Source organism: Telopea speciosissima, chromosome 6, assembly GCF_018873765.1.
Source record: "Telopea speciosissima isolate NSW1024214 ecotype Mountain lineage chromosome 6, Tspe_v1, whole genome shotgun sequence".
NCBI lineage: Eukaryota > Viridiplantae > Streptophyta > Magnoliopsida > Proteales > Proteaceae > Telopea > Telopea speciosissima.
In genome coordinates this window covers 61550029-61561536 of record NC_057921.1, presented here as the reverse complement: position 1 = coordinate 61561536, position 11508 = coordinate 61550029, and the positions used below count along the sequence as shown (strand labels likewise).

The window sequence follows — 11508 nt, the reverse complement described above, 5'->3', positions numbered from 1 at the left end:
CTTTCTAAATGTGCATCTAATTTGGATCCACCTATTTGATTCACGAATATCTAACCTTATTATAAATACCTTTTTTGTTTGTGAGTCTACAATGATTCAACAAACTATCGGGCACCACCTCTTAACCTCTGACTGGTTCGCCTCCTACGAAGGGTAGATCTCTCTAATCCTCGACTGGTTCGTTTCCAAGGGAAGACCTCTCAACCTTCGATTGGTTCGTCTCCTGCGAAGGGAAGACCTCTCCAAACCTCGACTGATTCGTCTCTTGCGAAGGTAAGATCACTCTCTCTCTATCTCGCTCTCACTCTCGTTATCTCTCTCTGTGTCTCTCATTATCTATCTCTGTATCTCTGTATCTCTCACTCTCTCTCTCTCGTCTTCTCTATCTTTGGTTTTTTAAACTTAGGGTTTAACCCCAACAGGTTCTGAGTTTTGAATGTGGAAAATGCAGGTTAGGGGTTTTTTTTTTTTCTTTTTAAATTTGGATTGTACGTGTTGGGCCTTTAATTCCTTCGGCATACTTAGATGGCAAACACCCATCTGATAAATCCTTTGGAGCAGATCTATTTAAGGGCTCAAAGATTATATCGAATGGTTGAACTCAAAGCCAAATTCTTTTGTGGTTTATGTTGCTTTCGGAAGCGTTGCTGAGCTACCCAAACGGCAAAGGGAAGCCATTGCTAATGGGTTATTGCAAAGTCGCCGACCATTCTTGTGGGTTATTGCAAATTGCAGGCTAGGGTTTTTTTTTTTTTTTTAAATAAAATAAAATTGGATTGTACGTGTTTGGTTCTGATTGTTCTCAATTTTTTTTTCCCTTCTTCTAATGGTACATCTGATATGTGCAATCTATGATGAAGATTTTATCCAATCTCTAATGAGGTAGCTGTGCAATCTATGAGATCTTTTTTAATGAGGTAGCAATGCCTGAGGTATTCTTGGGAAGAAATTCTCAAGTTCGACACTTGACCACTGCATAATCTGATTCTCTCTGCTCTACCTAATGCAGCTAAGAGGTATAATTTTTACTTCAATGCTCCCATGCAGTATGCCAGACTCATGTTTTGATACTGCTACAAATAATTCCACACCCTCTTTTTCAAATTCCCCTCTCTACAGTACCAAGATCAGCAAATTAACTTACTTATTTCATCCTCTGCCACCTTACAGTGACTTCCTCTTTTTTTTCTTCCTAGTAAGAAAAGAATGTGAGAGAAATTTGGAGAGACAGGATAGAGAATAGCTCCATACTTTCTTTGCTTTCAGTTCTTGGTTAGGCTTAAAATGGTTTTCTTGAGAGGACGTTGGTAATGAATAGGAAGGTTGATGATAAAAGGAAAATAGTAGAGGGGTGAGCTTGGTTTTCTAGCTGGCAAGGTGAGTTGGAAAATGGAATAGTACCAGATGGAGAGAGAGAGCGAGAGTAGCAGATAAGATAGGATAGGAGGCCTAAATTGGATAAAACACCAAGTTGTGGGCCAAATCTAGAGGGACTAGGAAGGAAGGGTAGAGAGACAAAGAGAAGTGGTTAAGCTTCTTGCTTTTGATTCTTTGAATCACTTCACTACAAATTAGGTATTAATAAGAGGGTAGAAGGCTTGTGTTCCCAATTTCTTGGTTTTGGGTGTGTAAAACCATATTTGATTTGCAAGGGAATGTTAGTTAAGGGAATAACTTTGTAGGTTGGGAGAAGAATATGTTGTTCTCCAAGCAATTTTTTTGGGTCTTTGTTTCTAAGGCTTCTTGGGTATAACTTTAGAGCTATTGTATCTTCTCAAAACCTTCAAAATTTACCTTTTCTTTGTGGAGAAATGTGTAAGTTTGTTCCTCTCCATAGTTCAAAATGGAGTTTGGATTGCATAAATATGGGGAACTTGTTAGGTAATGGAGGGGTAGAGTGTTAGAAAATATAATTATTTGCTTTTGGGTGATATTTGGATCATTTTAGTTTATAATTTTTGAGTGATCTTTCTAGGTTAAATCCATATGTGACTGTCTTATACATGTTCCCTCATGTACGTCTCTATTGTTTCTCATTATGTAGTGTAGAAGAACCCAACTGTAAAGATATGCCAAGTGGCGTATGCCCTCCTCCTTGATGACTAACTTGATTGCCCCAATGAACTTACTGCATTTGTTACTGTCCCCTACTTTAATTCAAGCTTTTTAGAAGCTTATCTTCTTCTTACCATGGGGCTACTGTATAGTTGCCATGATTCTAAATGCAAGGTTCTATTCTATATTCATGTTTTAGCTACTGACCTACTTACACTACTCATGTTGAAGACTTAAAAGAGTTGCTTCTTTTTTAGAATGTTGCTGCTTCATTATACAAACATCATCAAGATTCTGACTTCTATGAAAAGCCCTTGCAAAGGATGTGCAGAGGTTGGTGTAAAGCTTTTCAACAAGAAGACTGAATGGGATCAATGTAGGCTTTCACTTAATGATCTTACATATTCTCTTTCCATTGATGGTTGTAAGGTGAGTATTTGTGCACTCAGATGCTTCGGAAAACCCACTGTTTAATGGTTCCATTCCAGTCACAATCTAGCACCAAGGATATGTTTAATTTTCTTGAGAAACTAATGCTATTTTTGTGTTTGTAGAAGACTAGGTAATGGTATGATTGTTAAGTTTGAAGTCTGAAGACAAAAAAATTTAAAAAGCAGAGGATGTTGATAGTTTTCCTTGTTTTTAGTGATCAACTACTTAATATAATTGGAAAACCTTCTCTCCCAACATGATGTTTCATTGAGCCTACCCAAAGCTCTCAGAGCACTGGATGAGAACCTTTTTATCATTAGGATTTTAATAACTTTGTGAGTTGTATGCAGTCACTATTATCATGTTTATTGATTAGTCAAAGGTTTGTTTTTCAGCAATGATCATTCAATTAAGATTAGGCCTTTGTCTTTTGTAGCTGTAAGGAGTGAAAACTAATATGATCTACAAACTAAGGTTTTTTATGCTAATTGAATGTGGGAAAATACTGGTTATTCTTGTCTACTTTATGGGTCTTTAGCTCAAATTGGTAGAGCACTCACTTGGAACATGAGCATGTTCCAAGGGGATGGTGGTTCGAATCCACCAAGGCCCAAATTCCTTTAGCTACAGAGCTTGTGACCATTTCTTATATTTTAATTACTTTGTAAAGTCTGCATATTATGATAGATTTATTATAGGCTTAGAGGTTAATGTGATGTGTGTTCTTGCTTAGTCTATTTTCAGTCTTGAGTTCTCCATACCAGAGATATTATAAAACCCTAGACCATATGAATTATTAACATCTGTCTGTCTATATTTACTTGTAGTATGGCTGCATGCATTTGGAGCCTGAGAGGGGGTGGTGGGCTTTATGTTGTAGCCGTGTTTTTGACACTGGTAGACTTGTTAGTGATCTGTGTTGACTCAAGTGTTACCAGTGACTCAAGCCTACTCTTGCAGTTGCACTAAAAAAAAAAAATAGTCCCTTCAAGTTTGGTCGAGGTAGCTTAAAACCTAAAATCCTTAAAAGATTTTATTAGGATTTGTTAGCTTAATGACTTCACCTATAGCAATTGATATTCACAAAACAAAAACAAAATAAAATCAGTACTCAAGAGAACAAGGGGAGAATGTTTGTGAAACAGAAATATTGAAATTGATGTCACTTTCAGATTTCCAAGCCTTGATGGCTTCTTTACACCTCACCCACAATAAGCCTTGATGGTTTTATGTTTTTGTAAATACCAATCTCTACTTGATGGGTCTTTAGCTCAAATTGGTAGGGCACTTGGAACATGAACATGTTCTAAGGGTATGGTGGTTCGAGTCCACCAAGGCCCAAACTCCTTTGCTACAAAATATTGGGACCATTTCTTATATTATAGGATTCTTTTTAATTATATTTTATTCATGCAATGGATGACAATGACAGTTATTGGATATGAACTCTATTAACGGGTTTTTTACAATTATCACCCCAAAATCTTCATATTTATTATTACCCCCCCCCCCCCAAAAAAAAACTTTGAAACAACTGTTACCCTCCCCTGTTGCATACTAATAACTAATTGGCCCCCACCGTTACAGACCCGTAACGGCGGGGGTTAGTCGTGACAGTGTGCCATTGTCACGGATTTTTTAGGACCAAAATGCCCTTTTTGGGGTGGTAATTGTAAAAAACTCCCACCCCATCACCACCGTCTCTTCTCCTCCTCCTCCTTCTTCTCCTTCTTCTTCATCAAGAAGCGTAGTTGCTGAGCTACTAACAGAAAAATCTCCAGTGCTCTTGCCACCACCAAAGACGAAATTGTTATCATAGGCTTTAGGGTGAGGATCAGCATCGTTAGACTTCTTTGAAACACCAACATTCCCAGAGTCTTCCAAGTTCAATTTCTTCATTGACTCTGGAATTTTAGATGCCAAGCTGACTCCCATTGTCACTTCCTCCAAATACAAAACTATTCTCGTCAGAACCTTTAGAGATAAAATTGGCATTTTTAGGCTTCTCTGCATTGTTGTTCTGATTCTCAAAACCTTCATTATTTAAATCCCTCTTCTCATCTTGTAGTTTAGACACTCTGTTTCCATCAAAATCATAACTTTTCTTACTATTACTTCCATAACCAAACACACTTGAACTTGAACTCTCTCCTCAACCTGCACTAAAACTAAAAGTGGAATCTTTAAAAGCCTTTTCCTCTGATTGATTTCCAAAGTTCAACTTCTTCATCTCTTGCCGAAGCGATTCACCGACACTTTCACTTAGCCTGCTCTTTTCCATATTTGAATTTGAGACCAAACTTGTAGAAGCTTCTCCATGACCAAGGTTCGAATAGTTCATGGTCTCAGAATTGGTTACCAATGACTTGTTGATTGAAGGAAAACCGCTGAAACGAAAGAGGAAAGGAGAAGAGATCTTTACCTTCGGAAGGGTTAGGGTTTGTTGATTGTATTCGTGGTATTGTTGCCGAAGTTCGGGAATCTACCAAAGCCGGCGACATATCAGGTTAAGAGTCATGAAACCAAACTGTTGGACAAATGATATTCCGTTGAAATCGAAAGCTACGATGATAGAAGCATAGAGGGATGGGAAATGTTATTTTTGGTTTCGTGGCTTGAATATCGTTCCCTCTATTATTGTTCTCTTCTGTGGATCTTTTCACTCTTCCTTTTCTTCCTTTGTGTCGAAGGAAATGAAGGAAGAACTCTATCACGGGCTTTGGAGGATTTCCTGCATTCAATTAGGGTTTAATTATCGGATATTCAGCACCTGCGAAGAGTTGACTAGGGAAGCTGAGACTCTAGTTCTAAGTTCGAAGAACTTAAGGCCTGGGAATCGTCGCCGACAGTGCAGATGTGGCAAGAACTGTGCGGAGCCCAGGCGATGGCGTTGACGCTGGCTTGGTGCCTCTGCAACTCAAAGAAGAAGGAGAAGAAGAAGGAGAAGGAGAAGGAGAAGAAGGGACGGTGGTGATGGGGTGGGAGTTTTTTACAATTACCACCCCAAAAAGGGTATTTTGGTCCTAAAAAATTAGTGACAATGGCACACTGTCACGACTAACCCCCGTCGTTACGGGTCTGTAACGGTGGGGGCCAGTTAGTTATTAGTATGCAACAGGGGAGGGTAACAGTTGTTTCAAAGTTTTTTTTGGGGGGGGGTTATAATAAATATGAAAGATTCTGGGGTGGTAATTATAAAAAAACCCCTCTATTAACTGTCATTTTAATTCAAGTTTAAACATTAGTTGTATGCAAATTTCTTCATAATTATTTCATTTTCGAGCCGTAGAGTAGCTAATGTGAAGATAGGATCTATCTGAACCAAACAGTTTTTCATACAGATTCAATCTGAATCCAATTGACAGAATCAGGGAAACCAAACAGTTTTTCATATAAATCCAAGTAGAATCCAACTGACAGACTCAGGGTAACCAAACAGTTTTTCAGGAAGATTCAACTAACAGACTCAGGGTAACCAAACAGTTAATCTGTCATTACAATGGATCCATTGGTGCATTACCAATTGGTTCCTCACCAATATCAATGTAACCACCAATTGGTTCGCCAAACCAAACACTTCCTTTTAAAGGTCTTGCGCATGGATCCAGATCCTCTACGGCGCGCTACCCGTAGTGGCCTGAGCGGTGCAGACTTAGTTGCATGCGCAAAGACCGCCTTACCCCTGCCCAAACAACTTGCCCAAGTGGGGATAAGGCAGTCATTGCACGCACGGCTCCGTCTGCACCACATAGGCCGCTACGGGCACCTGCGCCGTAGAGGATTTGAATTGCTTGTGCATTTATTATAATTATAACTGTGTTTACCAAACATAGTTTCGTGACTCAAATTATTTCACAACAATCATAGTTCCATAGTGCATATGACTTCATGTCTAATTCACTATGGAATAGATTACATCTGCAAGAATGCTTTGATCCTTTGACTGTTTCTAATATTATTATTGGGAAGTAGTTTTCTGCACGGGAGTGTGGCCTACGCCAGCACTCCCTTATGTCTATCTCTCTCATCCTTACAACAAGGGGGTGGAGGTGTCTTTTCACATGGGGAGGAGAGAGATAGAATCATGGGAGTGCTGGCGTAGGCCACACTCTCGGATAGAGAATTTTTTCCCTTATTAGAATTAATATTTCTCACAATGCTGATTCATGGAGTTGCTCACTTTCAAAGAATGAAAAATTTCCAACAAAGAAAGCTGCTCTCTGTATTATCAATTCTTCTGGCTCTCCTAGGTCCATGCTTTCCCACTGGTAGAAATTTTTTTGGAAGCTTAACATTCATTCTCGTTTTAAGATTTTCTTTTGGCGTGTTTTAAATGCAGGACAACCTGTCAGAGCCTCTCTTTCGAAATGGATGCCTGTCAGACCTTCATGTGTTTTATGTGGCTCTATTGATGAATCAATTGGCATCTTTTCTTATCTTGTGATTGGACTAAGCGTATCTGGGCCTCAGGCCCTCTTGGATTAAGAACCGAGCATATTTCTGCTCCCTCATTTACCCATCTTTTTGTATCCTTCTTAGGCTCGAATGCCTTTGATAAACAATTTTTAATTTGGTTGTTAGCTGTCTTTATTATAACTTGTTATTATATATGGCATGTAAGAAAGAAAGTGCTTATGTGTGGTACTAAGGCTGATCCCATGGTGGTCATCCATAATGTTTTTAGATGGATTTCAGACTTAAATATTCACCCTCCATTATCACCATCATGCATGGATTCACAATATAACACACACATCCCACCTCTTGTTACAATTGTTGCTAACGTGGGAATGGATTTACCCAGTTTATTGGTCGCCGGAAATTATGAACCCAATCATAAAATAGCCTAGTGGACTTTTTACCTTTTGTTAGATGGCCAACATTTTCTAACAGATGCAGGTAGCCTCACAACCAAAGATGAAAAGGAAGCAGAGCTTTTTGGGATCGTTGTAGGATGGAGAACAACAAAGAAAGAAAACGTTAAGTTAAAAGAAATATGGTTTTGCAGCTCACCCCCTCAAACTCTAACACCATTCCTTAGAACCTTATAAATACTTACTGTGAACTAGCAGAAGCATTTGATAACTTCAATAGTTTATTTTTCAAATGGTGTGATATAGACAATATGCTTAAAATTGTGTAATCATTTCCTGGTAATATAATTTTGCTTTTCATAAATAAATAAAAAAAAACATAGTTTCGCGACTTTTAAATGTCAAGACCTAGGACTCCCGAGTTGCAACTTGCAACTTACATAAAATGAAAAGCATTTATGTTTAAGGTATAGAGTTTAAGGTTTAGGGTATAGGGTTTCGGGTTTAGGGTTTAGGGTACAGGGCTTAGGGTATAGGGTTAGGGTTTATGGTTTATGGTATAGGGTATAGGGTTTAGGGTTTAGGGTATAGGATTTAGGATTTAGGGTTTAGGGTTTAGGGTTTAGGGTATCAGGTTTAGAATTTAGGATTTAGGGTTTAGGGCATTGGGTTTAGGGTTTATGGATTAGGGTTTAGGTTTAGGGTTTAGGGTTTAGGGTATAGGGTTTAAGGTACAAGGTTTTGGGGTTTAGAGTTTAGGGTTTAGGTTATTGGATTTTGGGTTTAGGGTTTAGTGAGGCCGGTGAGAATGGCCTCATCGTAGTCGTGACCATAGCAAAACCTTTGAAACCATGAAAAAAAAATTTAGTTTATCCATTCTAATCCTAAAAAAATTGACGAAAGTTTCTTTCACCGTGGCTAATGAGGGATAAAGAATTCTCACACCGCTCGTGATGTGACTATGTGATTGGACTCTTGTACATTCAATCCTTAATGTTTGGATTGAAAATATCCCTTCTTTTGGGCATTAGATGGGACACATGCCAATGGTGAAGCTGAAGCCCGTTCAAATTACGGGCTGTCCTGGGTTTGGGCTTGGCCCAAGGGAGGGAGTGGGGAATATAATAGCTTCCCACCCATTTTCATTTTACCGGAGGATTAGGAAAAATTACCCGGATGCAAGGGAAGATTGAACTGCCACGGTTGAATCTGAGGAACTCACTCTCGCGCCTCATCCAAGAATGCAGGAACATGAGAGAGCTCAAACAAATCCATTCTCAGATCATAACCTCTCCCACTTTACTCAGACACGACCACTACATCCTCCTCTCTCGACTCATCTTCTTCTGCGCCTTTTCCGAATTCGGCTCTTTCAATTACGCAACCCATGTCTTTCAGAGCATTGACTACCCAGATTTTTTCCTGTACAACACCATGATCAGAGCCTATGCTTCTAAGACTGACGCCAAGAGGTACATCGAAACGTCTTCATACCGATCCCTCCCCCTGTACAAGCAAATGCTCATTAATGGTGTCAGACCCGGCAATCAGACTTTCACCTTCCTACTCAAGGAATGCACAACCCATCTCGATGCCAACCTGGGCCGAAGTGTATACGCTCACGTTATTAGGATGGGATTTAGTAACGACCTATTCATTCAAAACTCAATGATCAATTTATATACAACATGCGGGTTTTTGGATTGCGCGCAGTGTCTGTTCAACGAAATGTCTATACGAGATATTGCTTCGTGGAATTCAATTATCATTGGGTACTTGAGAAACGGGGCTCTGGACTTGGCATTGGATCTGTTCAGAAGGATGGAGGAGAAAAATGTAATTACTTGGAACTCAATGATTACAGGGTTTGCTCAAGGTGGTCGGCCTAAGGAGGCCCTGGAGTTTTTCCATGAAATGCAGATTTCGGGTGATGGTGCAGTTAAACCTGACAAGATATCAATTGCTAGTGTGGTTTCGGCTTGTGCTTCTCTTGGTGCTCTGGATCAAGGGGAATGGGTGCATAGTTATTTGGTAAGAAGCGGGTTAGAGTTTGATATGGTAATAGGTACCTCACTGGTTGACATGTATGGGAAATGTGGATGTGTGGAGAGAGCGGTTGACGTCTTTAAGAATTTGCCTGATAAGGATGTCTTGGCATGGACGGCTATCATTTCAGTGTTTGCTTTTCATGGGCTTGCAGAACAGGCTTTCGATCATTTTGAAGAGATGAGAATGCAGGGGACAAAGCCAAACCCGGTGACATTTGTAGCACTGCTGTCGGTTTGTGCTCATTCTGGTCTAGTAGATAAAGGCTATCACTATTTCAATATGATGAGACAGGTTTACTCCATTGAGCCACAGGTTCACCATTATGCTTGCATGGTTGACACACTTGGTCGAATTGGACTCTTTGAAGAAGCAGAGAATCTTATCAGAATTATGCCAATGGAGCCTGATGCGTTTGTTTGGGGTGCATTGCTTGGAGCATGTCAGATGCATGGGAATGTAGCCTTAGGAGAAAAAGTGGCACATTATCTCATCAAGCTGGATCCTCTTAACCATGCTTTTTACATGACCTTGTTGGACATATATGCCAAAGCCAATAGATTTGATGAAGTGAAGAGAATTAGGTCCTTTTTGAAAGCGAGAGGGATCAAAAAGATGGTGCCTGGATGTAGTACTATTGAAATTGATGGAATAGTTCAAGTGTTCTCAGCACAAGGATCGCCTGAAGTCGTGATGGAGGAGATAAAGTGGGTTTTAAATGGAGTTTACTCTGAGATGGGTGTGATTGGCAACTCACATGATATTAGTCAAGAATTAGTGTTCACTGAGACATAAAGTTGATGAGGAGCTATCTCTTTGGCTGTTTGAGAATATCAGTTTCCATTAACATATTGCTAACCAGATTTATGCGAAGAAAAAAAAAAATTCTGTGGATATTTATCCAACAAAGAACCCTTGAGCATAGCCAGGAAATCTTCAGCTGTATATTTGGGAACAACATCATGGTAAGAAACTCACCAAGGTGTGGTAGAATTGCAATGTTCTCACCAACTTCAAGAATGAACGTACCTGGATAGACATGGAGGATAAATATGTCCATATGGTTAGATCCTAGGAGATATTTCATCCTTGAAGATTCTTGGATAGTATGTCTCTTAAAGGAAGATCCAAGAAGTTTTTCATTCTTTTACATCTTTGTGCAATCACAGCAATGTCATATAATTTAATCATGGAAATTTAGCATTTCTAGTCCCCTCCCCCCCCAAAAAAAAGTGTGGAACTTTAATTGGAACCATGCTCCCCAAAAAGATTAAAAGCTTTCCTCTGGCAAAAGTGCTCTGTAACCTATCATGTGTCTGTGACCAACTCCCCTTCATATCAGTGTTGTGGTGCAGACTCCAGATGCCAAAATGGCTGGAACACGCCCATTTGGAATGCCCAGATCTGGATGGTCACACCAGTTCCCATCAGCCCATCTCCCTCCTCTTTCCTTCCTGTATTGCATAAATGGATCCAACAATGGAGTGTCATTGCTAAGTTGTCTTCCGACAGAGAGAACTTTCGAAAATCTTGGTCTTAGTTTCTGGGAGATCTGGCTCTTTGGAGGAAAAGGGTTGCCTTTGCTTTGCCTGCTACGACAATGGGTTACACTTAAATTTGCACTCTCCTCCCATTTCTTGGATATCCCCAACTCAGTAGAACGCTTGGAATCTGATCAGCTGGGAAATGAGAGGTTGATTCAAACTGAAGACCAACAGCGGTTTTTTTCTCTTGAAGCTCTTAGAGCCATTAATAATCCTGACTCCTGAGGCTCTCACACTCTCTCCAGAGTTTATGTCAATTGAAGAGGATATGCGGAACCAGGCCTTATTCCTGCTGAGAACATGCTTCGTATATCTTCCCTGCAGGTTCAATGTCTCTGCTCATGCTCTTGCTAGAAGAGCATGGACTTTCTTGTCTGCTGACTCTTGATGGCCAATCTTGTTTCTGCCTTTCTCCTTTGGTCTATATTTTGAGTACCAAAAAACTTTAATTAAAAAAGTACTTGCTGCAGCCTCCTCATTTCTGCCCTCTTCCTACTTGTGAACAATATTAATTGCTAAAGCAAACAACATTCTGTATTGATTCAAAGTTCCTAGTAGGACAAGGTCCAAGAATTCAGAATCTGGACTGAATCGGTTGAAAGTTTAATCAATAACCC

At 39.7% G+C, this 11508-nt stretch overlaps 1 protein-coding gene across 1 annotated transcript; it reads left to right on the top strand.

The window, feature by feature from the left end:
- Positions 1-8477: 8477 nt before the first annotated feature.
- LOC122663913 (pentatricopeptide repeat-containing protein At5g66520-like) lies at positions 8478-10541 on the top strand. Its single transcript, XM_043859578.1, has one exon. The coding sequence runs from the start codon at positions 8478-8480 to the stop codon at positions 10140-10142; it is 1665 nt and encodes a 554-aa protein (XP_043715513.1). The 3' UTR covers positions 10143-10541.
- The last annotated feature ends 967 nt before the right edge of the window (positions 10542-11508 follow it).

Excerpts from the sequence above, each read along its gene's own strand:
- LOC122663913 (XM_043859578.1), top strand. The coding sequence starts at position 8,478 with ATGCAAGGGAAGATTGAACTGCCACGGTTGAATCTGAGGAACTCACTC.